Here is a 27,123-nt window from a genome sequence, read left to right as displayed (position 1 = left end):
GCTTTTGATGAGAAATGGCTCCTGGGATGAGGCACTAAGTGCCCACGGATAGGATTTAACCTGAGGAATGTTTATGGGACACCTCCCCTGCCTGGAGGGAGAGCACTCAGGGCTGGATCTTTCCACAGTTGCTATCTTTCAGTATTTCATGTTTAAAATACTCTGAGTATCATTTTTAAGCACAGATGGTTGCTAAAACTTCATGTATAACATTTATATCTCCTTCTCCTGTTTTCAAATTTGACTTTCCGGTAGTTGAGCATAACAATAAACCCAAAAGTCACAATCCAGGTGCTGGATTGTTTTTCCCATGGCTGTGTCCAGTAAAAAAGATGATTTTGCAGTTAATGGCAGGAATTCCTGCGTTTGCCCATCACAATAAAGTATTAGAACCCATTTTCTCCTTCCTCGTTGCTCAGGAATTGTTTCCTCAGTCCCTGTTCCACAGCAGGGTTGGATCTCTGGAGTTGGGAAGTGCCTCAGTGAACTTTGTGTGAGGTCTTTGATGTGAAATTTGGGAGTGAAAAACGAATTGGTCTCACCTGATAAATCCTGCCTTGTTTTTGTCATCCAGCATTTCCACACTGTCGCATTTATTTATTTTGTAGCCAGGGCCATCTGTCTCTGGTTGTTTGCATTTGAGATTGACAGGGGTTGAACTGAATTTTAGCTCAGGGATTTTGAAGTAAAAAAAGTCTTCCTCATCATTTTTTTCTAGAGAAACTTGAACTTCCATGGGGATCTGTTATTCCCTTTGAAAATTCTGATTGTTCACTGATAGTATAACAAAAAAAAAAACCAAACCCAAACCCCAAACAATTTTAGTATAAAATATTGCACAGTGTTACTTTATAATACATCACATAATGTAGAATGTATGTACTGTAATATACTGTATTATTCACTATCATATAATTTATAATATATATAATGTATAATACATTATAACATAATGTACTATATGTTTAATAATACATAATTATATAATAATTATGATTATTTTATATATATACAATAATATCAACTGTGCTTTTGTAGGACAGACTGATTTCTTTAGCTTGGAGTCCACTTTAATAATTTCAATTTTGTGGAGTCAGATCACACCTTGCAGGATTTTTAGATTCTTCTATTTGTTTGAAATCTTTCCTCTTTTTAGGTTTCATAAAATCCTATACTATTGAACCAAAATAAAACCAAATTCATGGTATTAACACTTTTTGGTTGTGTTAGTTTTGACCTGGTCAGTTTTTAAGATCTGCAGTTTCTAGAGCAAAAGGTGAGTTCCCAGTGCATTTTTTTGGTTGCTTGTTTTAGGTAATGATCATTTTGTTTAAAATCCTTTCCCTTGTTACAGACCAAAGTCAGCAAAACAAACGAAGGCCAAAAGCCAAAACTTGTGACTATGAAAAGATGAGGTAAAAAAGACTTTATTTTAAAATTGGTTATTACTGTGAGCTATTTTATGGAAGATTAATGTCACTTGGATGTGCTGCTTGCCTCTTACTTGTGGCTTTGTGTACATTTTTTTATGTCCTGATAGTGGGTAATGTCCCCAAAATTCCAGTTTTTCCACAGTTACTACTTGAAAACTGAACATGTTCCATGCCCAGCTGAATTTTAATAAATGAAGGCATAATTTGAATAATTGCTGTTAAAGCAGAGGGGTAACAGGAGTTTTGTCTCAGTTGTTGCATCCAAAGTTACACCACGACACAACTCACTGTTACCTCATTTCCAAGGCCTCCTTTGCACCAAATCATTTTTCAAACTCTGACACTTCCTGAGCTCAGGAAAAAGATGAAATTTGGTTTTATAAGTTTTACACTTACAAAGATATACAAGTTCTGATAAGAACTTCACTTGGAATCCTTTGGTTGGTCGTTGGCTCCAATTTTCACTTAAAGCACAATCAAAGTCAGATTTTAAATCAGGGGTCCTCCTGTAGAACAGGAGTGTGAATGGTTGTGTTTGGTGGTTTGGGGCTGAAATTCAATTAGTGGAGGTGAAAAGCACTGTAGGTTTTATGGATAATGATTATGGTTCCTCTTAAAACAAAGTTTAACAGAGGCAATCGTTGCTGCCAGTGGTGCTGGGGCCGCCACGCTCCAGAGATTCTTGGTTGTGTTTAGGATGGCTCAAAACATGAGGGTGCAGCACAATCAGATTTTCCCATGGAAATAGGGACGTTTCCATTAAAGAGAATTGTTCCAAGGCACATTTCTGGTGCAGAAGAGCCCAAGCCTTTAGGAAACCTGGTTGCTCCCAGTCCTAATCTAAGTGTGACCACAAACCCAAATATCTTTTAATCAGTGTTTATTGCAGTGCGATCCTGTTGTTCCCCCATAATTATTTGAGTACCCCTGTAGGTAGGAAAATTGAAATTTTGCCACAGGAGAGGTCACTGATGTCATTCAGCTGAATTAGCACTGGCTTCCTTTTCCTTTCACTATAAGGAGAGGAAATTTTTTCATTTACTCTGGAACAAATCCTCTTTAAAGCAGCTGAACCAGCTCCAGAATTGCTTCTCCACTGGGGGAGTTGATGGAAATCACACCGTTTATTAAAAATAAATTTAGATTTAAAGGACTTTACAAACCCTTTGTGCTCCTGTCCTGCTTTTTGTAGGGATGACATGGATGTGAAGAGAGAGCCTAAAGCCATGGAGGATAAAGGCTGCAGTGCTGTGCCACAGGTAATGGGAATTCAGCAGCTCGTGGCCTTAAACTGGAAATGATTTGTCATTTTTCAGGAATGTTGCAAAAAATCTCGGTTTATTCCGAAATTGGACGCTCTGTGCTCTGCATGGCTCTGATCAGAGGCAGAAACTCTGTGGTTACAGTGATTTATTCTGGAGTTCTCTTCTGGTTCCTGTTTCTTCTCCTGCTGTAAAACCTGCCTGGGAATCATTCAGGGCTTTATAAAGCCCTTCCCAAAATTCTGCCTAAATGTTTTCCTGTGCTGGATACATTTGGGAATAACCACAGAGCATTTTGTGGGATGGCTGTGGGAAACGCTGTAAAATTCATACATTGAGGGAGAATTCTCCTTCTCTGGGCTCAGCATCAATAAATTCTTGAAGGAAATCATGGGAATGCACACAATTAATCCTTTCATCCCTGTTAATTGGGGATGCAAACACCAGAAATCCCAATTCTGATTAAATACCTCACGGGACAAAGCTGAATTCAGAAGGTGCAGGTTCTACCTGCCCTAAGACCCTTTATTTCCTATCAAATACCTGTTTTTGGTTTTTAATTCAATACTGGTGTTGGAAGGAGCATTTTAATTAATGTAATCAGCTTCATCTGTCGTGCAAGTTACCATTTAACTAATATAATTTATTCTGGTCTGTAACTACATGGGGCAGCATTAACCCAGTAGTTTTAGGAAGTTAAAATAAATCTGCATTATTTACAGTCTCCCTGGTGGAAATTCCTGCGGATTTCAGGAAGTATCAGTAGTGAAAATATAACAACTTGATAACATAATAACAACATAACACAATAAAATCATGAACTCTGCAGCCTTCCAGTGTGAGCTGAGCTGGATGCAGAGTGTTGCAGAAGGAAGCAATTCCCAGCTTTTCCAAAAACATTTGGATGCAAAATGGGAGTGTGGAAGTGAGGAAAAGCAGAAGTCTGGGTTGTGCTTTGGGGTTTTGAAGAATTAAAATGATGCTTGAACTAAAGGTGAAGCTTTCTGGAGAGAAAGTTGGAATGAAAACTGGAATTTTAAGAGATTAAAAGCTCCATGAAAATCTAGTTTAGGAGTTTGGTAAAAATGCACCTCGTTTGCTGCTTGAAAAGTGAAATTGTGGTAAAACAATTCAGGAGGAAGCAGAGAATTTCCACTTGGCTGTCAGAGAAGTATTTTAGCAAATATTTATTTTCCAAAGCAAGTATTTTGCTTGCTTTGGAAAGCAAAAAAAAAAAACCCAAAGAAAATGTTTTCTTTTGAACTTACTGCCTTTCCAAACATTCCAGGTGGATTTCAGTCCCTTGCCAGATGTTAAATCCTTTGGGCTGGAGCGTGGTGCAGCCTTGCTGGACAGTGATAAACCCATTTTATTACCGCTGCTCAGAGCTTTGAACACTCCAGAATTCCTGGTAAACTGTGAGAAATAACCTGGTTATTTTTACAGAAATTCACATTTATCCATTCAGCTCCTCCCTTCCCCCAGAATGAGGCTGATCCTCGAGTTGCTGCTGCAGGGCCAAGTGTTTCCCTGCCAGTTGTGAGAACAGGGTGGAAAACCAACCCAGCAATACAGGATGTATTTGGGGGGGGCAGTGTAAAAATAGTTTTAGGTGCAGTGTAAAAATATTTGCCAAAATATTATTATTTATTAAAAAAAAAAAAAAAAAAGAAAAAAAAAGGAAAATGCAGTTTTCTTCTGGGCTGACTTTCCCTTTCCCTGCACATTCCAGGTGGATTTCAACAGTCTGCCAGAGGATGTGGTGTCCCTGGCTCGGGATGGCTGCAGAGCCCTGCTGGAGCAGCAGTGCCACAGAGCTGAACGAGCCTTTTCCCAGCTCCTGAGCCTCCTCTACACCTCCAAATTGACGGTAAACTGGGAGCACTTCCCTGCTTGGGGCCACTGATGGAGGTTTCTGCCTTCCCACACCCTGTGCCCCTCCTCCCCTCCCCCAAAAGAATCATTGTTGTGTTGGATTGTTGGCAGATATTTTGGGAATGTTCCACACGCACCTGTGTTTCCGAAATATTCCAGAATAATGTTCTTAGAAGAGTCGTACCAAATGTTTGGCTCAAATATTATTTTTTTTAATAAAAAGCTCCGTTGTTGGTTGGGCTTAAAGGTGTTTCCCAGCCTCAGTGATTCTGTGATTGTCAGATTCGTAACAACGAAGGGTAAAAAGGATTTTGATGGCAAATTCTTTGAAATTTGGTGTTTGTGTATCTGGTACCCAATCAGTCCCCAACCCCAGGGTCATCCTGGATTTTTTAAAATTAATTTACAATATTTGTACCATGTTTTTGCTGTGCTTTTGCTATAATTTGACTCTTTTTGTTTTGCAGTATGCGAATATTCTTAATATTAATTATGTTATACTTATCTATGGACATGCCACTGCCCTCCTGGGATTGGGACATCCTGAGGTAGGACATGAAGGTTATTTTAATTTATTTTATATTTAAGTACTGTTTTCATTCCAGGCCCTAGCTCGGGCAGTTTCCCATCCATTTTTGTGTCTTCCTAACTGAGAGAGAATGAGGGGGGAAGGAACCTTGTGCCACATTTTAGAATTTAATATCTAGGACTAAATCCTTGATGATTTTGATGAATTAGGTTATCAGATAAAATTTCTTTTCAAGCTTTCACGTGAGATTCTAAGTATTAAGAAATTACAGCTTCTATAAAATTTTATAGAAATAGGAATAGTTTTTATTTCTGCTTTGTAACGTGGCTCTGAGCTGGTGTTTTGAACCCAAATATTCTGCTCCTAAAACAAGAGGTGGGGGTTGCTTTGGGTTCTGGAAAATGCAAAAATCAGCACTGGGGGTCGGGGTTTTTTTGGGTGTTTCTTCCTGCAGTGTTTGGTGATTTTCAGTGTCTTACAAGGAATTGAAACACAGCTGAGCTCAGTCATTGAATTCCTTTATTTTACAGCAAGTCTGTGTGTACAGAATAAATTGGGTTTTTTAGAAAAAGAGAGGGAAGCTTTGCCTGTGATCACAGGGCTGTGTAATTCCATTTACTGTTCCTCAGACTGATCAACAAATAGCACACACTGACCCACTCTAAAGGAGGAAAAAACCCAGGGAAAGTGGAAATACTCTGGCAAAACTCCATGTATTTGTGTCTCACCTTTCTTTTAAGGCATTGGCAAACGCTGAAGTTCAGTTTAAGAAAATAGTGGAGGACTATCCAGAGGAAAGTTGTTTTTGTTTGGCACACTACGGGCTTGGAAGGGTTTACCTCAAGCAAAACAGGTTGGTCTAATGGAAAATTTCAGGGTTTGAGGGGAAAAAAAATCATCTTTTTATTTGAGGAGTTGTGTGTGGTGAGGCTTTAATTGTTCTGTGTGAATCACTAAATTCATCCATCAGATGGATTTGGTCCCGCTGGAAGTTTGTTCCTGCTCAGGATCTGATGGAAACTGCTGAATTGAGCTGATTTGAGGGAGTATTTGGGATTCAGGGATAGGCCTGCCCAGCACAGCCCTGCAGTGGGGGAGAGCTTGGGGGAGAAGAACAAAACCCCTTTGTTCTGGGGGGAAAATGCATGCTGAAGAAAGAGGAATTTATCTCATCCCTGGGGAGCTGGAGTGTGACCTTGGATCGAGATAAGGCGGCTCCAGGGAGTCACAAATTCCCTGGAGCAGATAAGGAGGGATGTTTTCCTGAGCTGGCCACATCCCAGAGGGATGGGGGGAGCCTGAATGCAGGGACAGGCCAAGAAACAAACTGAGAACAAAAGGCTGGAGCTGCTCCCAGTGATATTCCTGCTGGAGTTTCTTCCCCATGGGAAGCATGGAGAGGCTGCAATCCCGGCTGCTGTGGGGGCAGGAGCGGTGGGAAGCTTGTGGAGGGATTTTAGGATGGCACTGGTGCTCTGTGGGATCAAAATCCCCCATAAAGGTTCGTGGTGGGCTGAGCTGGGCTGGCTGGGAGTTCCTCATCCAGCTGTACTCCTGCTCCTCAGCGGGAGAGGGGAGAAATTCCATGGAAAAGCTGCGGGGTCAAGGTAAAGACAGGGAGACACTTCCTAATCCCTCATAGGAAGCAGACCCACTGGGAGGAAAACCAACTTCTTGTCCATTAAAATAGAATTGGAGAGTGGGAAACAAAGTAAAACGACCAAAACCACCTTTTTCCTTCCCTCCTTTATCCCAGGCTGGAATTCACTCCCTCATTCCCGACTCTTTTCCCTCTGAGCTGCCCACAGGGATGGGGAATGGGGGAGCTTTTTTCCTTGCTCCTCACAGCTGTGCAGGAGGTTTTGTCCTTTTATCCCTGCTTTCCCTGAGGTGCCAGAGCCTTGCCCAGCTGTGCCCTGGGCTGGGTTTGTTGGATCCAGCTGGAACTGGGCCTCTCCCATTCCTCAGGGAATGGTCCCCACCTCCCTGCCCACCCTTGCCATGCCAAAATAATGCCAAATAAATAATATTCCATACCAAACCTTCTCCCTTCCTCCTGTGGGATGTCTAAAAGCACCTGCTCAGGGGGTGTTGGGTGCTCAGAGGGAATTCCTCCTTCCTGGCTGAAGTCTGTGTCCCAGGAGCTGCCTGCATCCCATTCCCATGGTTGTGGCTCATTTCCTTGGCAGTTTTGACCCCAAAAAAGTCCCTGCACAGGTGACAGCACCTCTGGCCAGCCAGGCTAATCCAGGCAGAGCCATTCCCATGCCTGTACTCCCTGAACTCAGGGAAAACCCAAATCCAGGCAGCAGAGTCTGTGTCCCCTCCTTGGCTGAGCAGCTGAAGGTCACTCGTGTCCCCCATGTCCTCACCCCGAATTCCCACAGCCATGGATCCCTTGGGAGCACAGGCTCATCCCTGCCTGGGTGCTGGGCCCCTTCCTGCCTCACACCTGGAGTGTTTCATCTCGGAGATGAACAGAACACTGAAGGAGCCAGGTGTTCTCTCATCCCACATCCTCTCACTTGCCACTGTTTGCTCCTGGGAGGATAAGATGACTCCTGGAAGTTGTGAGGGAGATCCTCCCAGGAGATCTGAGTGTGCTTTACCTGTTCCAAACTCCAGATTTGCCTACGCCCTCGACCAGTTCCTGAGGTCAAAGCTAATGATTGATTTCAAGATTATCCCTGGAGTTTTAACCTGGCCAGGAACAACTCAGGTCATCGAGGAGACACGAATGGAGAATTTACAGGTATGTTACTAAGAAAGGAACCAAACAGAAAATTGTCCTCCTCCTCCTTGCCAAGATCCAAGGAAGGTGTGGCTGAATGAAGGATGGGAAGCACCCCGTGGACAGGAGCTCTGTGTCACGCTCTGAGACCCCAAGGTGACCTGGCTGAGGATTCAGTGAGAAATTCCAGCTCTTCTTCTTCCACAATGGGAATTGTGCAGTTCCCACAGGCCAGTGGTTTGGGAGAACAAGCATTGTGTGAGCTCACCAGGCATAGACATTGATTGTTGATCATTTATCAGAGGTGTCCAAGAAGGGCCTGGGTGTGGTACTCAGTGGCAAGGTGGGGATGGTTCACAGTGGGATCTTGGAGCTCTTTTCCAGCCTCAGTGATTTTGGGATAATGTTTGGTTCTCTTCCTTGCATGCTCCCAAACTTTCAGGTGTCAATTCAAAGCAGAATTCTGGAGAGAGCGGTTCGAAATCTGAACTGGCAAAAGTGTGAAGTTGAAAATTGCAGCAGCTGCTGCTTTTAAAACCAAATAGGAGACTTTGGCCATGTAGCTCCTGGATAAAACATTGGGATTTCCATGGTAAAATTCCCTGTTTGACTGGAAAAATTGGCTCCAGGAGCTGCTCTGCACAGAGGCATTTTTGGCACAGCACAACTCTGAAGGTTTTTCAGTGGATGAGCTTGGCCAAAGTCCCCAGAGCTGCTGAGTTTGTGGTACAAGCAGCACTTCTGGGCTTTTTCCTACCAGAATCCCACCTCAGGATTTCTCACAGACCTCCACCAGCAACCTGGATACAGCAATCCGTGCTCTGGGAACTCTGGATAATGCAGATACCTGCCAGGGTTTGTCAGGGCTCTGTTCTTGGTGATGTTTTATTGATCTGGGCTCAATTCCAGCCCTGTACTGACTCCACATGAAGCCACTCTGAAGTTTTTCCCTCAGAAATTATCGTGGGAGACCTCCCTGGCTCCCCAGGGCTGGGTCTGAGCTTGATCCTTAGCCCAGATCTCTGGTGAGACACTCTGGGAATGTTGGGAATCTTCAGAAATGAGCCAAAAACTCCCATTTTTGTCCCATGATCTGAGTGATCTGTTTTACCATGTGGACAGTGGAAAAATTCCCACCCTTTGGAATTGCTCAGGATGTGGGGCACTGGTTCAGGATAAACCTGCATTTTTCTCTGTGTGTGGAGCTGAGTGCTCACAGCTTCCAGCACTTCCAACAAACCCTGGAATATTTTGGCCATAAAAGGCCAATCTTCCATGGCTGTCACTAGGAAAGAGTTGGTTTTTTTGGGATCAGTCACTGCTTTTCCAAGACGGTTGTGTTTCACTGCAGTCCCCAGGAGTTTGTGAGTAGAAGTGGAATCTTTCCCTGATTTCTGTGCAGTTTGTCTCACGTAGTTCTGTGTTTTCCAGATGGCTTTAAGGAATTATATTGAGGAATGTAAATTCCCTCCAGAGCCAGATGCTGTTTGTCGATATCAGCAGTGCCATGGCTACTCCAAAATCCAAATATTTTTTACAGACCCAGACTTTAAGGTAAATTTTCAGTTGGAAAAGGTTTGAGAAGTAAAACTTGATGTGTTTTCTGCCCCTTTTTATATGATCTGCTAAGCTGAGCTCTCCTTTCTCTTGTGGTTTGATTTTGATTTGTTTTTGGTTCCATTTCTGCCATTTCTCATTTTTAGGGCTTTATACGTGTTATTTGCTGTCAGCAGTGCAGAGTGGAGTTCCACATCAGCTGCTGGAAAAAGCTGAAAACAACAAGCTACAGTGATAAAAATGATAAGGTAAGGCCTCTCCCAGACCAGAATTTTTTAAATTTTTGTCAAGATTCCAGTATTGAGATATGTGAAGGGATTTCACAAAATTCAGCAGCCAGGATAAAATGAAGGGAAATCGTCAGGCACCATGGGAACTCCTAAAAGTATTCTGGAAGCTGGCTCTTGGGTGTGAAGCTGGAGGAGGGAGCTTTGGGAATAAAAGATGCAACAGATTTTCCATGATTTTTGATTTTCAGCCCTTCCCAAGTCAGCTCTCAGCCAGCATCCAGGAAGAGTTTAGGATTGTGCTTCCTTTAATTGCTTTGGTCACACAAATTCATTAAGAAATGAGGACATAAATTGTGTGTGGATTTCAATCCCTTTGTTGTGTGTGTCCTTTTCTCCTGCAGGATTTTCTTAAGGAAATGTGTTTTACTCCTGATTGTAAAGGCCTTATTTCCAAAATAGTTATTTTCAGTTCTTCTGGGCTGGTAAAATGTGAAGTAAGTATGGTCATATTTTTTATGAAAATAATTAAAATATTAAGGGGATAAAGGGAGGATGGGAATGTAACTGCAAAAAAAAAAAAAAAATTTTGCTGCCTTAATTACAGAACGTGGTGATTATTTAGGAATATTAATTTCCTGTTCTAGTGGAGTAGGAGTTGCCTTGTGGTGTTGGTGAGATCCTCATGGGTGGGGACTGGAGTTCAGTAATCCTTCAGGAATAACTCCCCAGAGCCACAGGAAGATGGAGAATTAATAAAGAATTCTCCCCAGATCATGAATTCTCCCCAGAGCAGAATGGACCTGAGAGAAGCAGAAATGAGTGTTGGGTTTGTTGTGTCACAGCCCAAATGTAATTCCTGTCTCATCCCTTGCTTTTGGTAGTTTGAACAAAAAATTCCAAAACCCAAGGAACCACCAAGGGCCTGCATTAAACAGAAATGTTCAAGGTAAGATCTGCACTGTTTGACTCCACTTCAGAGCAAAGCAGGAGGGGTTTTCATGCCTTTTTACAAAGATTTTGGAAAGTTATGCTTGCCCTTGGCCTGAGAAGCCAAACAAATCTGGTAAAATCCATTGTGATCCCATTATAAAAGCATTTGAATTGTTCCACAGAATTTATTTGGTGTGACTGTTTAGAAAATGTAAATAAAAATGTATTTAGTGCTGCTGCTGCAGTTATTGATACCCAGACCTTTCATATAACTGAGTTTGCAATTTTTTGGTCAAGTAACCTTTAAATAATGAGGAATCGGGCTGAGAGGACAAACAACAGATTTTTAAAAATGAAGGGAATAAAATGTTAGTATTTGCCTCAAAATGCTGACTTTTAAACTAAGAATAAGAGTATTGAAGCCAATCCTAATTCAGACATCTTTAATGGGAGTAAAAATTATTACGTCTTGAGGACATGGATATTTTTATGAGCTTTTGTGGTCTCTGCTTCTAAATGAAGACCACTTTTATTCTATTTGTACTTTTCAGTGTGATCTTTTCATCTCAGTTAATGTCTGGCTCGCTGCTGAATTGGTTTTTTCAGTCTTAGGAAGATAAAACTGAAGCAAGAAAAAAAACTGCGGCGAAAACGAGCGCGAGAAGAGGCCCGGAATTCTGCCAGAAAGAAAACTGAGGAAAACCAGGAGGGAAGTGAGCAATCCCAGGACAGTCAGCACAGGGGTGTGTGGAAATGTGGATTATTCTCATTTTTGCATGGAAAGAGTCGTCAGGAATGGGAGGTTTGGAGTTTTTTTTACCCCATACATGTCACACTCAGAGTTCTCTGGATCCCTGTTCAATGGCAGACCCTGATCATTTGGGAGATTTTGGCTTCCCTGTGGATTTGTAAAATCACCTTCATTTATTCCCTGTTTGTTTTGTTTTCAATCTTGGCTCTCTCCTTTTCTCTGGCTCATCTTCAGTTGTGATCCTTGGAGCCACTGCAGGTCACTGTGGCATTGGGACTGCTCATCCTAAAATCTGGGCAAGGTGTTTATTTCTTCAAACAAAAATGTAAATCAGTGTTGGATCCAATTCATAGTGCTCAGGCTCTATGGTAGAAATCCCTATAATTATTTAAATCCTGTAATTTTCAGCCTTGTGATAAAGCAAATCATTCAAAACACCACTGAATCCAAATCACCTGTTTTTGAAAGTTGGTTTTGATGGTGGCAGGGACATGAACTCCTGCTCATTTTGTGGGTTTTTTTAATTCCCTGTTTTTAATTTCCCAGGTTATGGGCAGTACTTGTGTGCTGGGGACCAGGTGCTGCAGCACATCCGTCGCAATTCGGAGCAGATCAAAGCTGCTGTTCCCGACGCTGCCAAGTTGCTGAAGGAGTTACTGCTGTGGGGTGTGGTCAGTCAGGAGGATGTCACCTCCTATTCCCGAAGTAGCAGCACTTCCCAGGAGGTGCTGGAGCAGCTCATCAACTCCTTAATCCAGGAAAAATCCCGGGTGCAGACCAGGGGGTTTCTCCATGTGCTGAGCCAGCTGGGAGAGGTGGATCCCAAAGTGCACAAGTGGCTGAAGCACCTGGATAACCTGGGTGGGTTCCTGTGCAGCAGCAGCAGCAGCACAGGAGAGGAGGAATTCCCTCTTTTCCACTTTCCCTTCTTTTAAACAGCAAAATGAAACTTCTCCTCCTTTTGCTTTCCCTCATTCTAGAGAGGGAGATCCAGCCTGGGTGGCACAGGGGCTCTGCAGGGCTCTGGCCATGCTGGAAGGAGAAAATGGAACAGATTTAATTTTTTAATTGCCTTAAAATTCCAGAACGGGCTTCAGTGCTGAGATTTGGAAGTTAATCTGGTTGTGGAGAGTAAATAATGGTGGGGTTTTGCCATTAAACTTGGAAATAATTTCATGTTGGTGCTCTGCAGTTTCCTGTTCGGTTTGTACTTGCAGGAAGGTGGAATTTTGGGTTTGGGGGGGGTTCTTCATTCTGCTCTATCACATCCATATCCTTCCAAGAATTCATAATAACATACAAATATTATTATACAAATGATAATTGGTGAGAGTAGAATTTATACCAACCCCATTTCTCATTTTTTTGTTTGCATTTTCAAGGCACAAAAGCTTTGACATCATCTGTATCTTTAATTTCTTGACCAAACTCTTCCCCTTTTGAAGAGGACTATCGCATTTTAAGCACTAAAAATTTAAAGCTGGAATGCAACATTGGGATTTTTCCATCTCTTTCAGGTCTGACAGCTACAAAAAACTTCCTCCTACAATATGGCCAAGTTCTGCAAGAGCTTGACCTTTCTATTTTAATCCCCCTGTGGAACCAGAAATATGGCAGTAAATTTGATTATGTGGCAGCTGATGGTGAAAAGCAAGAGATTTGGGATTATTTCCTCAAACCCCCCCTAGAGAAAACCCGATGTTTTATATGGCTTTTAGAAGAAAACAGAGCACATTTCCCAGGCCTCCATCAAGCTTTAGATGAATTCTTTGATAAAATGGGTGAGTAGGCAAAGGGATCAAACATTGCCAATAAAAATTCACATTTATTGCTCCGTTTTGAACAGAAAAGTTCTGCAGCTGCAGTTTTGGAGCTGCTGTGGTGGTGGTGGGTGAAGGATTATCACAATAATTGCTGTGATTTCCCAGTTAAATTGTAAGTGAGATCAAATATTGTTATTTCCATGAATCACCAGGACTCTTCTCCTTCCAACAGCTGACCCAACCATTATATTAAAGAAGCAAGGAAATGAAAATTTATCAGTAAGTGAACTTCATTTGTGTTTGGTCTCAGCTCAGAAAGAAGTTTGTTGGTATTTTAGAAAAGGAAATCTTTTGCAGCCTCATCCTTCAGACTTAATAGAGATTTAATCTCATCTTGTAGCTCCCTTTTCTTAAATTATTTGATATTTGCATTAGTTAATAATAATTATTAAAGTGTGCCTCGTTCTGAATCACTTTGGGATTGGTGTCATTATTAAAATCCATCCCAACTGGCAGAAATATATTCTGTATTTCAGTTAATTCTGTGTTTGAGGCACTCACATTTAAAGTTCTTGTCTGCAGTTAAATTTACCTTTACAAATCCAGGATTTACTTTTGATTCAGAATAAAGCTTTAGAGTCAATTAATTTACATTCTAATAAAATGCAGCTTTTAAAAACGTTAATAAAATGCAAATTTAAAAATGTACACGTTAATCTGCATTTTATTAATGTGTACATTTAAAATTCTGCATTTTATTATTTAATGTACACATTAATAAAAATCAGATTTTTTTAATGCACACGTTAATAAAAATCAGATTTTTTAATGCACACGTTAATAAAATGCAGATTTTTAAAATGTACTTGTTAATAAAATGCAAATTTTAAAATGTATACATTAATAAAATGCAGAATTTTAAATGTGCACAGTAATAAAATGCAGATTTTAATGCATGCACTGATAATGTACGTTAATAAAATGCAGAATTTTTGATGTACATATTAATAAACTGCAGATTTTTTTAAATGCACACATTAATAAAATGCAGATTTTTTTTAATGTACACATTAGTAAAATGCAGAATTTTAAATGTGCCCATTAATAAAATGCAGATTTTTTTAATGTACACATTAGTAAAATGCAGAATTTTAAATGTGCCCATTAATAAAATGCAGATTTTTTTAATGTACACATTAGTAAAATGCAGAATTTTAAATGTGCCCATTAATAAAATGCAGATTTTTTTAATGTACACATTAGTAAAATGCAGAATTTTAAATGTGCCCATTAATAAAATGCAGATTTTTTTAATGTACACATTAGTAAAATGCAGAATTTTAAATGTGCCCATTAATAAAATGCAGATTTTTTTAATGTACACATTAGTAAAATGCAGAATTTTAAATGTGCCCATTAATAAAATGCAGATTTTTTCTGTAAACATTAATAAAATGCAAAATTCTTAATGTAAACATTAATAAAATGCAGAATTTTAAATGTACACATCAATAAAATGCAGATTTTTAATGTACACATTGATAAAATATTTTTAATGTACACATTGGTAAAATGCAGAATTTCAAATGTGCACAGGAATAAAATGCAGATTTTAAATGTACAGATAAATAAAATGCAGATTTTTTTAATGCACACATTAATAAAATGCAGATTTTAAAAATGTGCACATTAATAAAATAAGAATTAATAAGAATTAATTCACATTTTGGTTCCTTCAGCTTTGTGTAGCTTGGAAAACTGAAGCAACGTTTGCCGTGACTTTGTTGCATTTTTCTGTTTCAGAATAATGAAATCAAAGTTAAAAACAAAAACAGGAAGAAGAATTTGAAAGAGTCAAAGGTCAGTAGCTTTTGAAGCTGCTAAAACAGATGTTACCAAGCAGAGAGCACTTTGTAATACTAAAAACCCGCCCAAAAATCCTAAAAATTGCTCTTTTTTTTGAGAATTTCTGGCATTCAGGTGGACAGGAGCCGTTTTCCTCAATACCTTGAGGAGAATCCTTAGTGAAGTAGCTTTTCCTGAAGTAAAATTAAGCTGTGAAGACTCCAAGTGTGTAATTTTGTTAAAATGCATCAGGATAAAAGCTATTTTTAAACTTATTTAGACTCAGTTTGGCTCTGACTGGAGTCACCTTCCACTGGCCTAATCCTGAATTATTGCTGTGATCTCAATTTGCCAAGCGGGAAGAAGTGAATTCAGTGCCAAAGTTCCCTGTAATGCTCAGAAATGTTATTAATGATTCATTATTTTATAGATTTTATTGGAATATTATTCTGCCTGAGTCTTACACTGCCTTTTGGAGGATTTTGCTTTATTGAAAGCCTCAGGTCCAGCTTGGTGCCCCCAACTTTTAATCATTTTAATCAATTTCAAGAGGAAACTTTAGATTTTTTCCTCTTCTCATCAGCCAGGATTTCTTTTTTCTGAATTAAGTGCATTTATTTGTGTATTTCTGAATTATTAGATAATAAAAATTAAGACAGTTGAAGTGTCTGTAGTGGTGTGGACAATAATCAATGTCACATCAAAGCATGTGGAATTAGGGATAATTCCTGCTTGTGGTGAAGTTGTTACAGCCTCAGATGTAAAAGAAAGTTTGATTAAATGTTGATGAAATTGCTAAAAAAAGAGGGATTTGGGGCTGAATATCCCAGTTTCTTTTTCCTAAATAAGTTCTGAAGAAGAAATGAGTAATTTTAAATTAAAAACTTTCTTGCTGTGGCTTAGCACGGATAATTTTACCTGGGAATTTTGCAGTTCATGGTGGCCACGATGAATTTATAGGACAAAATTCAGTGTAAATAACTTACTCCTGGTCTTTGCAGGATTATTTTCCACAGGCTTTTTGTGAGGTAAAAGCTAAAAGAAATCTGTTTTCAATTAGTCTATTTTAGTATTATCCAGTGGAGTTAGTACAGCACCACGAGAAGAAGAGAAGATATTTATAGAAGAAAATAATTTGTGAGTATTTTATTCTGCTTTTCTTGCCCAAACTCCAGAGTGCTGGAGAAGAATCCCTTACAAACACCAAGGCTGGGTTAACTTTATTTTTTTCTGCTGATTTTTAAGGTACAGAGATTTTACCAATGAACCATTTGTAATCCCAGAATATCTCCAGGAGCAACTGGCCGAATTTGAAGCTCTCTATAATGTTTCAAATAGTAACAATTATCAAATTAATAATAATCCAGATCCAATCAGTGAGAATTTATATGAGTGAGTATAAATTCCTGGGCTCAGCAGCTTCGGGGGGTTACATTTTACTTCATCATTTGAATAATTTTTTGGATTAATTGGAATCCTGGGGGTCTGGTGTGGCCAGGAAGGAGTGGATTGATGTTTGTGAAATACAATTTCAGAATTACATTGAAAAACTTCGATTAATAATAACAATTCTCTTTTTTTCCCCAAGTTATTTCTCTCAAATCTTGGAAGAACATGGCCCTCTGGAAATTAATAATAAGTTACTGGTTGGGGAATATGAAAATTTCCCTGAGGAAACTCGGAAGGTGGTGGAAGATGAAGGGGGCCTGGAACCCTTCCTGCTGAAATCCCTTCGTTTCATTATGTTGGATAATCTGATTGGATTAAGGAAGCACTCAGTCCTTTTGGAAGGAAATCCAAGCAGAAATGAGACTGGAAATAAAGAGGAAAATTATATAGGTGGGGAATTCCAAGGGAATTTCTCCCAGAGCAAGCTGCAGTTGAATCCCTATGCTGAGGAATTCAAGCCGCTGTCGTACCCTGTGGAACCCCCTTTATCAGCACCTGCTAATTTAACAGATTATGAGACTCCACAGCATTTGCCCTGTTCTTTCCCTGCTTCCTGCACACCTGGGAGTCCTCTGGAGAACGAGGGTGTTTATTCCATGGAAAATGAGTCGCTGTTTCCAGGTGTTTTACTAAAGGGCTTTGAGTCCCAAGGCCCTGCTGTGTTCTTGCCTCAGAGCTCCTGGGGTTATCAATATGGAATATTGCCTCTGCCTTCTGCCCTGGCTCAGCCTGGATATATTTATGCTGATCCTGCAGCTCATCAGGATAGTCAGGAATCAGCAGTTTCACATAGGAAATACATCCCTGGAGGTTCTGTGCCAGCCGAAATCCAGGAGTACAAAGGCCTTTGGGGCCACTCGGAGAACTCTGATAAGGAGGATTCTGCTTTTCCGAATGGTTCTGGTGAAGCTGAACAGAGTAAATGGGTTAAGAAGGAAATGGGAAGGAGGAATAAACCTGGGAGGACGAGCAATCCTCACACGAGGATGGTGGCTGTTCAGGTAAGGAATGGGAAGAGAACAATGCTGGAGAGATTTTAAGGCCACCAGGATGAGCAGAGGGATGGAGCAGCTCTGCTGGGAGGAAAGGCTGCGAGAGCTGGGATTGTTCAGCCTGGAGAGGAGAAGCTTTGGGCTGAGCTCAGTGTGGCCTTGCAGGGCCTGAAGGAGCTGCAGGAAAGCTGGAGAGAGACAATTCCCAAGGCATGGAGGGCCAGGAGCCAGGGAATGGCTTCCCAGTGCCAGAGGGCAGGGCTGGATGGGAGATTGGGCAGGAATTGTTCCCTGGCAGGGTGGGCAGGCCCTGGCACAGGGTGCCCAGAGCAGCTGGGGCTGCCCCTGGATCCCTGGCAGTGCCCAAGGCCAGGCTGGACATTGGGGCTTGGAGCAGCCTGGGACAGTGGGAGGTGTCCCTGCCCATGGCAGGGGTGGCACTGGGTGGGCTTTAAGGTCCCTCCCCACCCAAACCATTCCATGATTCCTGAGAACTTTCTGTTTAAGTTGCTGCCACTTTCTGTGAGGACTCATTTTTCATTTGTGATTCTCCAGAGCTGGTAGCTGAATTTTGTTCAGCCTGAAGTTTTTGCAGCTCTTTGCCCTGGGTGTCTCAGAGGGAGCTGCTGCACATCAGTTTCACCTTCACTTTAGAGAGGAAACCAAGTCCTTCTGTGTCATTATTTTTCCTTTTGTGATTAATTCAGGGATTTGTTTTCACTTCCACAACATCTGAGGATTTGGATTTGTGGCGAAGAGGAGGCTCAGGGGGGACCTTCTCACTCTCTGCAACTCCCTGACAGGAGAGTGAGACAATTCCTGCAAATCTTGAATTTTCAGACATTTAGAGCATGGCTTTGTTTTAAAGACTGACAGAACTGCTTGGAATTGCTTGTGGTGAATGAAATCAGGGAAAGATAAAAAAAAAACCCCTTGCAGAAACAGCTTCACAATGTTTCCCTACATCATTTATAGACCTGGATTAGAGCTGGATTTGTAAAACCATAGGGGAGGTGCAAAAGCTCCAAGCCAGGGCAGCTCACTGTGAACTGAGAGAAGCTTTTTAATCAACTCTTAGTATTTTTTTTTTGTGTTCTAGGTAAACCAGGAAGTTGCTGATAGGGAAACCAATACTTTGCCTTTCCATCCATATGAAAATCAACAAGTAAGTTCCCTGCATCTTGGTTTGCATTTCTCCTGAAGGAGGTTAAAGGAATGCCCAGAAACTGAATAGTGAAGAAATAAAAACTCTCTGAAAACAACAGGTTTTAACAGATATTTTGTGGTTTGGGTTGTTTGCCTGTTTGTGTTCTGTGATGTTCTTGGAAACATCACCCAGCCCCACAAGGAGATGATTTTTGAGCTTTGTTCTGATGGCTTTGTTCTGTAGCTCTTCAGACGTTGAATGTTTCGGGGAAATGCTATTTCCTCTCTCAAAACCTGGATTTCAGTATTCCCTTTGGGCATAGAGACAGCTCAGAGTGGTGTCAGTGGCAGGTTTATGTCTGTACCAGGAGATAAAAAGTGAGAAAATGTGGCCTTTGAACTGGTAACAGGTATAAATCAAACTGGTTTTTGTAACTGATTAATTTTCAGGGAGATCTTCTGCGCATGGAGAAGGAGCACCAGGTATTAAAGGAACAACTTAAAGAAGCAGAGGAGAAATTTGAGCAGTTACAAAGCAGAAGCGTGGAGGAAATTGGTGCTTTGGAAGAGCTCCTGAAAAAAAGTATTGAAGAGACTGAGGTAAAGCTTTTCCCCATGGATCAGAGGTTGTGGAATCCCCTGGATCCCTGGAAGTGTCCAAGGGCAGCTTGGACGGGGCCTGGAGCAGCCTGGGACAGTGGAAGGTGTCCTTCCCACCCAAAGCATTCCAGGATTCCCTGATTGCTCATAAACATCCTCAGTCTGCTCCAACTTTTATTTGAATAAACCACTATTTTCAGAAATAAAAGTTCTCTTCTTTCCTGCCTCCAGGTCTCCCAGAACGAGCTGGATTGGTTCCACCAAGACTCGGAAACGCAAATGAAGAAATGGCAGCAGGAGAAGAAGGAAAGTCGGGAGAACTTAAAAGCCCTGAGGAGCACAGCTAAAAAACACTCAGACACCAGTGAGAGGTATGATTGGAAATAGATTTGCATCCCGTCATTCTGACAGTCTAAAGACTTCAGAAATCTTGAAGGAAATTTAATCCTTGGCTGTGAAACCAGCCAGCCATTTTCTCCCAGTATTAGGCTGAAATATGGACATGGCCACTTCCTTATTTTGTATTTCTTGGCAAATTACAGGTAAACATCTAAACTAGCTTTTAGGTAACTGATGAAACCCACTTAGTAATAATTCTTCTAACCAGATTTGACAATTCCTGCTGTATTTTCATGTCCTCTCAGTTTACAGAGCCCAGACTTTGAATGCCTTTGTTTTCTCTTTAGTCTTAAGTAGTTTGGGCCAAATCTCTCCTGAAAAATCATCAGCCAGTTTTTATATTAATGACTGATTTGTTAGGAATAAATTTAAATGTATTTAGAATAGAATCCCTGAATAGTTTGGGTAGGAAGGGACTTTAAAGACCATCTGATTCCAGCCTCTTCCACTATCCTTGGCTGCTCCAACCTGGCCTGGGGCACTTCCAGGGCTGGGAATTCCATAATTCCTGTGGTATCAAACAGCATCTAAAAGCTACAGATTGTCCTGGTGGTTATAGAGGAACATGTACCAGATTTGCCAATAAACCTTTGTCACAACAAGCTTAATAAATGTTTGATTCCTGTAGGTATTTGAAGACCATTGATGACAAGGAAAAGCAATATAATGAGTGTTTAAATACATTTCTGGAGACCAGGTAAAACTCATGTCCCTTTCAGCAATATTTACATTTTTCTGCTTCACTCTGGGTAAAGGCTTAGGGGAATATAAGCACTTTAACACGTATTTCTTACTCTGAGTTAGTTTGCTTTTACTTACCATGAGTAAATATTAATATTTAGAAGAATAAAAATCATATTCTTGTACATTTCCCTTGATCACATGACACTGAGTAGCTGTAAAAAACCTCTAAAATGGCATAAATTTTAAATACCGCTCTGCTGTGACTGTTACTCAAATACTTCCCTTCTGTTTCTTTCACAGTAATAAATTTGCTAGTGAGAAAGGAAAATTGGAAGAGCTGATAAAAAAGAGTCAAGATAACAGCCAGGAGTGTGAGAAAAGAGCTGTTAAAGCAGAGGTACAAACAAAAAAAATCCTTAAAACCTTTTTTTTTTCAAGAGCTGGGGTCGTTTGTGCTGATTGGAGGTGGAGAAATGATACCAAAAATATTGGAAGTGCGAGGGATGGAAACTCCTCTTGAAATTCTTCACTGTAGGGACTGTGTGTGCACTTCAAACCACCAAACTCTTGTTTAAATTCCTATTAAAATCCTAGTTCAAGGTTTTATCCCTTTTTTGTTATTTTTTTGTTTGGTTCCAGGTCTCAGTGCTCCAGACCTGGAAGGAAACTGAAATCTGGAAGCTCAAAGGCACCATTGCCAAGGCAGAAGGAAATCTCAGGATGCTGAAGGCACTGAGCAGGTACTGGGAGTTCCCACCAGGAATTCCACTACTCCTGGTTGTTAATTATTTAATTTTCTAATTATTCTAATTATTTTATATTGTATTATTATATAAAATAATTTTTATTTTGTTACGTAATTGTGTAAAATATACAATATTTATAAGAAGTATTAGATTATAATATAAATGTGCACAGGATTGGGGGTAAATAGTATTTCCCCAATCAAAATTCAGCTGGAAATTGAGTCTCATCCTTATCCTTGTGTCTTTCTGAGCTGGGAAAATCAGATTATCTTGGTAATAATAATTCCAGTTATCCCTGGAAAAGGGCTGCAGTGTAACTGATTTTAACCTGAAACCCCTTGAAAACTTTAACTGGGATTAATTGCTGAGGGAGGAACTATTGGGACAACACCACTGGTCTCAAAAATTATGGGAATGTTGGAGTTTAACTGCAAATCCTCAATATTTCAGCAGCTCAGCTTCAGCAGCTCCTGTGTTGAAGTCCCAGATTGATTCCTGGGAAATATTTATTGCAAATGTCAAGAAACAACTGGAAAAAGTCGAGGTAAAACTTCATTTCTCTCCACAAGCTTTTAAGTTGAACTTTGGAAATGAAAACATTTAATAACGTTGCATTTCTTTTTAAAAACACCAACAGCTTGTCCTCCAAATGCTGAGGGGAATTTTTTTAATTACAAAAGAGACAGTTTGGAGTCCAGGTTGTTAATTTCTAGTGGATATATTTCATTTTTTAAAGGCAGAAATCTGTCCTTTACACACTCGCTTCAACATTGCATCCCACATGAAGAAATCCGGTTTTTTGGGTTCGTGACCTTTAGAAATCCATGGAACCTCTTAAAAAAACCCCAACAGGGAACTCTCTGAGAAATTCCGATGTAAAATGTGATTTTTAAGGAAGAGGGAGCTCTGTGGATGCTGATGTGGAGGAAGATGATGGTTGCTTGGTTGGTTTTCCTTCTGCAGGCTGAGTATGACGAAAAAATTGAGCTGGTGAAAAACGGTGCCCGGAACTGCCTCAGTAAAGTGGAAATCGTGGATGTTCCTTATCCTCAGGGAGTTCTTGTGAGTATCCCACCTTCCACAGCAGGTCCAGTGCTTGGAATCTCCCTCAGCGTGGCTGGCAGTGGTGGGAGGTGTCCAGGGAGAACTGGAATGTGCAGCCTTGGACACACAAAATCCCAGCTCCAGAGGAAAAGGGGATGGAGATGAGCCTGGGGAAGGCCAGGGAGCAGCACATTCCCAACTCCTGTGAGAGGCTCAAGCTGTTCAAAGTTGATTCCTCACTGAGTTTTGTACTTTGTGGGGTTCCTGTAGCACCAAAATCCTGGGATTCCAGAATGGGTTGGGTTGGGAGGGACCTTAAGCCCATCCAGTTCCATGGGCAGGGACACCTCCCACTGTGCCAGGCTGCTCCAAGCCCCAATGTCCAGCCTGGCCTTGGGCACTGCCAGGGATCCAGGGGCAGCCCCAGCTGCTCTGGGCACCCTGTGCCAGGGCCTGCCCACCCTGCCAGGGAACAATTCCTGCCCAATCTCCCATCCAGCCCTGCCCTCTGGCACTGGGAAGCCATTCCCTGGCTCCTGGCCCTCCAGCCCTTGTCCCAAGTCCCTCTCCAGCTCTCCAGGAGCTTCTTCAGGCACTGGAAGGGGCTCCCTGGAGCATTCTCTTCTCCAGGTTGAACAGCCCCAAAGTCCATCAGGACAAGCCCCACTATGCAGAATCCCAGGATCCCTGAGGCTGGAAAAGCCCTCCCAGCCCAGCCAGGCCCAGCTGTGCCCGATGCCCACCTTGTCCCCAGCCCAGAGCACTGAGTGCCACCTCCAGCCCTTCCTGGGACACCTCCAGGGATGGGCACTCCAAACCTCCCTGGGCAGCTCTTTCCAAGGCCTGAGCTCCCTTTCCATGGGGAAACTTCCCTGAAGGAATTCCTACAGCACCGTGTGTCACTGATTACAAACACCAACCTCAGCTCCCAGCCCAGCGTGTCAGGAACGAGGTGGAGCAGAGCCATTTATGGGAATGCATCTGGAATGAGAGCAGCCCCAGGAAATGCTGTTCACAGATGTTTTCTCATGGGCCAACAGCTCCACCAATGCCTTGCTCAAATCTCAGCAGTTTCTTCTGATTGGTCCTTTTTAGATTTATTTTTTTAATACATATTTTTTTTTCTCTGCAGAAAATCTTGGGGTTTGTTGGTTTGTTTGTTTGTGTTTTTGTTTGTTTGGTTTTTTTTTTGTTCTGGGTATAATTTAGATTCAGGGCTCTGTTCTAATATTTGAGATTGTTATTGCACTTTTTCTGGGCTTCTGCAAGTTCCTCTCCTGCATAATTCCCCACTTATTTTTAGGTCTGTCCTTTCTATTTATTGACACAGAATATGGAGACAACTTAATCACCACCAATTTATTGGGGAAAAGCAACTCCTGAGCCCCTTGTTCTGCATTTGGAATTTATTTTTCCTGCAGTAACACCAGAGTGACCTTTTAGAAGAGAAATAATCACGGGGTCAGACACCTGCCCTGATCTTAGGGAGTTCTTAAGATAAATTGCTGTGACCTTCCAGGTCCTGGGCACAGCCAAACCTGTCACAATTCAGACTGCAAATACTCCAGAGTTCAACTTGATTTGTTTCAATCACTGTTTTTCCTGTGAAATGTGTTTGTTTCCTAGACAATACCAGGCAGACCTCCCATGTGTGATCCTGCCATTGTCACCTATTGCTCGGCATCCGCTCATCCCAGTCCCCTTCCTGCATTTTTGAGTTCTGATGGAAAAGCTCCAGCCCAGCCTTCACTCCCAGCACAGACCGGAGCTAAGCCAGCACCTGCCACCTCTGAGGGTTCTTCTGCAGCTGGGAAAACGCATCCCAAAGCTCCAGAGGGATCACATTCCAATAAACTCTCACCATCCTGCCCATCAGGGATTTCTGGGAGTAACACCCAGCACGTCCAGGCCAGCCAGAGCCACCAAGATCCCTCAGCTCTGCAGCCGAGGCTGCCTGGAATTCCAAACAACAAAAAGCTTCCAAAAGCCATTGAAAATATTATTGCCCAGCTCCAGAGTATATTCCCAAACTACAGCAGGTATGGATTGAAGGAGTGCTGTGAAAGACGGTCTGAACAGCCAGGGATGAAGTGCAAGAGGAATTGATTTTATTCTGCTGACAAGGGGTGGAGGGACAGGAAAAGGGGAATGGCTTTTAACTGCCAGAGAGTGGGGTTAGATGGGATCTTGGGCAGGAATTGTTCCCTGGGAGGGTGGGCAGGCCCTGGCACAGGGTGCCCAGAGCAGCTGGGGCTGCCCCTGGATCCCTGGCAGTGCCCAAGGCCAGGCTGGACATTGGGGCTTGGAGCAGCCTGGCACAGTGGGAGGTGTCCCTGCCATGGAACTGGGTGGGGCTGGATGGGCTTTAAGGTCTCTCCCAACCCAATCATTCCATGATTCTGATGATTGTTTAGGGGTTTGATCCTGGTTACTGAGTTACTGGGAGCAGGAACCTGCATCAGTTCATGGGAAAAGTTGGTGTCTTTTGATCCTGCTGGGATCACAGAGCCTGCAGTGCCCCCCAGATGCCATCTCTGACCCTGCCTTTCCTCTCCCTCCAGCTCAGACTTCATTGGCTTCATCAAGGACATGCAGAGGAGAAATGGGAACACCCTGGCAGGCCTGAGCCCGGAGGAAATCCTCAGACGGGTCACGGAGCTCATCCTGGACCAGCGGCTCAAGGTGCTGGGGCTGGAGCTGCTCCCCTTCCCCCCATGGAAAGCAGAGCAGCACAGCCCCAAGGAACACAATTCCTTGTGATCCCTGTGCAGGCACCACCTCCAGCAGGCAGGGCCGTGCATTCCCTGGACTCTGCTCCCCCGGCGGCAGCGCGGAGCCGGGAAGTGCCTGCGGAAGGAATCGCCCCCGGCTCCCCCCGGGCAGCACCTGCCCCTAAAAACAGCTCCAGTAAAAACCCCCCTCAGCCAAACCTGCAGCCCTGGGGAAATGCTGGAGCAATACCTAAAGCCAAATGGAAAAAGCAGGACAATGCTGTAAGTTTCCCACTGTTTCTATGGAGTTGTTGCTTTGTACAGGACACGAAATAATCCAGGAAAAAAAAAGAACTGCTTCGTTTATTTTGTGTACAAAAACCTAAATAGACTTGGTTAAAGTCAGTGACCTCGTTAATTGAGTAGAAAGTGCTGGTTAATTGCTGATGGTTTTTATATAACTGAGCATTCCTTTCCTGGCCAGGCCTCCAGTGAGGATCCCTGCACGATCTGTCACGATGAGCTGAGCAGAGACTCCTGTGAGCTCGAGTGTGGGCATCACTTCCACAGGGAGGTGAGCTCTGGTCTTGCTCCTGATCTCCACTTCCTAAAAACCACCCCTTTACTCTCCCCTTACCCTTCAATGCTTAAACAGTGGGGCACAATTTGCTTTTCCAGCTTTTGCCCCCCAAAACGTGCCCCACAGACAGCCTGACTGTGTCAGAAAGCTTCAAGTGGTTTTTTTTAAAGTAAAATAATTCATCAGTGAATTTATGCTGATTCTTCAGAGAGTGAATTTGGTTGGGACTGTTGGCAGCACACTCAGGGAATGGGCTATCCCTAAAAACCCTGCATTTTGCCACCTGATAGTGGAAACTCAGGGAGTGAAAAAGTCAGGATTATGCTGGAGTAACTCCATGTTTCTGTCTGTGCCTTTTCCCCTTTACCTTTTTTGTTTAACGCCGATTTCTTCTCGCAGAACGAATTTGATTAGAGCAGGAGAACAATTCTCCAACCCCAAATTCCAGTGGTGTAGAACTTGTTGAAGAGCTTCCCCATTAGTGCCAATTCTTTCCAGCCTCCAGCTGGATTCCTCTTCCCAGATTTTGCCTCTCACCCTCTCCCTGTCCCCGCAGTGCATCCGAACGTGGCTCAAGCAGCATTCCAGCACCTGCCCCATCTGCCGTGTCCATGCTCTGCTTCCTGAGGATTTCCCTGAGCTTCCTGCATGGAACAAGTAAAGCTGAACCTGCTTTTACCTCCACACTTTATACTAAGATGCAAAAGGGCTGCAGCATAACCCCAGTGATGGGGGACAGGACAGAACCCTGGGTTTATTGGCAATGGGAACAGCCTCAGGATTTGGCCCTTGGCATTGAGCCACAGCGTTCCAAGATCAAGGATTTCTCCTGCTTCCTGCCTAAAGCTGTGGAGTTCAGGGCTGGCAGCACACAAAACTGGTGGATTTTTGGCTAAGGGACACTGAAAGTACCAGATTATGTCATCTGAAAGGCCAGTGTGTAATTCCTGTGAAGAGGGGGCTTTTCCTTCAGATTTGTTCCAGTATCAAACAAGTAGGTGACCCGAAGGATGGACCAGCAGAACTGGACCAGCCACACCATTCCCTTCCACTGGCACAAACAATTCAGGATTCAAGCCTGCTCTGGTCCTTGCAGTTCATCCCTGCAGCTCCTCTCTCCTAAATCCACAGCTGAGAATTCAAATCATTTAAATAATGACTTTTAGTAACATTTTGAAACTGGAATTCTAAATTATTCATGTGGATCAATTCTTTATTCTCAAAATAAGGTTGAAATTTGAATTTCCCCCCTTGTTGAAGAGCTGGTCTGTTGAAATGGGGAGGATTTTAAAAAAGGATTTTTTAAAGGATTTTTAAGCAACACTTCCTCTGTATTTTGTGCAGGAATGGTCACCAGTAGCAGGAGGGGCAGAATTCCAACAGCTCAGGGAATTGTTCTCCCACTGTTTCCCGAGTCTGAACTGGCCAGAGCACCTTCAACAGTGACAAGTTTGTCCCAGAGACCCAAAAGATGAGGGCCAGAGCCTGAGAACCTTAAAGTGAAAATCAAATATCTGAATACAGGCAGGATGATATGGATTAGGAGCTTTTGGCTAAGTCCAGGGATCGCTTGTTCCCCACACATCTCCTCCAGCTGAAATTTTAAACTCCTCTGTGGTTAATCAGTGTATTAATTACCACTTGAATAAAAAATAAAATCACTGCTGCAGCCCAACAAGTTGTTTGTGTGTAGTATTTCTGCTCAGTCTGAGTTAGGGGTGAGTAACTACTCTGTGCTGTAGAATTAAGGCCTAAAAATTCCAGCACTGGAATCCTTTTCAGCCTCCAGTATTTTGGGGGGGTTGCAGCTCTTCCCAAGGCCAGCCCCTCTTTCCACATCCCTTGGGACAGCGGGAGCTGGCAGCT

General features: G+C 42.4%; 1 protein-coding gene across 5 annotated transcripts in view; it reads left to right on the top strand.

Moving 5' to 3' along the window:
- The window catches only part of TTC3 (tetratricopeptide repeat domain 3), a 41,601-nt gene extending 14,682 nt beyond the window's left edge, over positions 1-26,919 (top strand). For 3 of the 5 annotated variants that reach the window (XM_039553488.1, XM_039553498.1, XM_039553497.1), the window contains 31 exons: positions 1,355-1,415; positions 2,626-2,692; positions 3,984-4,106; positions 4,428-4,565; positions 5,038-5,118; positions 5,840-5,952; positions 7,725-7,851; positions 9,262-9,384; positions 9,534-9,635; positions 10,019-10,111; positions 10,499-10,563; positions 11,154-11,290; positions 11,845-12,159; positions 12,816-13,079; positions 13,294-13,340; positions 14,865-14,921; positions 15,967-16,043; positions 16,152-16,298; positions 16,495-17,356; positions 18,447-18,512; positions 18,944-19,093; positions 19,325-19,464; positions 20,121-20,189; positions 20,477-20,573; positions 20,816-20,916; positions 21,373-21,466; positions 21,886-21,984; positions 23,593-24,005; positions 24,528-24,648; positions 24,738-24,959; positions 25,162-25,906. In XM_039553488.1, the coding sequence (XP_039409422.1) occupies positions 1,355-1,415; positions 2,626-2,692; positions 3,984-4,106; positions 4,428-4,565; positions 5,038-5,118; positions 5,840-5,952; positions 7,725-7,851; positions 9,262-9,384; positions 9,534-9,635; positions 10,019-10,111; positions 10,499-10,563; positions 11,154-11,290; positions 11,845-12,159; positions 12,816-13,079; positions 13,294-13,340; positions 14,865-14,921; positions 15,967-16,043; positions 16,152-16,298; positions 16,495-17,356; positions 18,447-18,512; positions 18,944-19,093; positions 19,325-19,464; positions 20,121-20,189; positions 20,477-20,573; positions 20,816-20,916; positions 21,373-21,466; positions 21,886-21,984; positions 23,593-24,005; positions 24,528-24,648; positions 24,738-24,959; positions 25,162-25,392 (4,802 nt within the window). In that variant the 3' untranslated portion in view covers positions 25,393-25,906. Of the gene's footprint in view, positions 1-1,354; positions 1,416-2,625; positions 2,693-3,983; positions 4,107-4,427; positions 4,566-5,037; positions 5,119-5,839; positions 5,953-7,724; positions 7,852-9,261; positions 9,385-9,533; positions 9,636-10,018; positions 10,112-10,498; positions 10,564-11,153; positions 11,291-11,844; positions 12,160-12,815; positions 13,080-13,293; positions 13,341-14,864; positions 14,922-15,966; positions 16,044-16,151; positions 16,299-16,494; positions 17,357-18,446; positions 18,513-18,943; positions 19,094-19,324; positions 19,465-20,120; positions 20,190-20,476; positions 20,574-20,815; positions 20,917-21,372; positions 21,467-21,885; positions 21,985-23,592; positions 24,006-24,527; positions 24,649-24,737; positions 24,960-25,161 lie in introns of all 5 variants that reach the window. The other 2 variants (XM_010411228.4, XM_039553493.1) reach the window with 2 other exon arrangements.
- The last annotated feature ends 204 nt before the right edge of the window (positions 26,920-27,123 follow it).

This window comes from Corvus cornix, chromosome 1 (genome assembly GCF_000738735.6).
Source record: "Corvus cornix cornix isolate S_Up_H32 chromosome 1, ASM73873v5, whole genome shotgun sequence".
Taxonomy (NCBI): domain Eukaryota; kingdom Metazoa; phylum Chordata; class Aves; order Passeriformes; family Corvidae; genus Corvus; species Corvus cornix.
The sequence above is the reverse complement of the archived record's forward strand: the minus strand, read 5'-3'. Positions and strand labels throughout refer to the sequence as shown.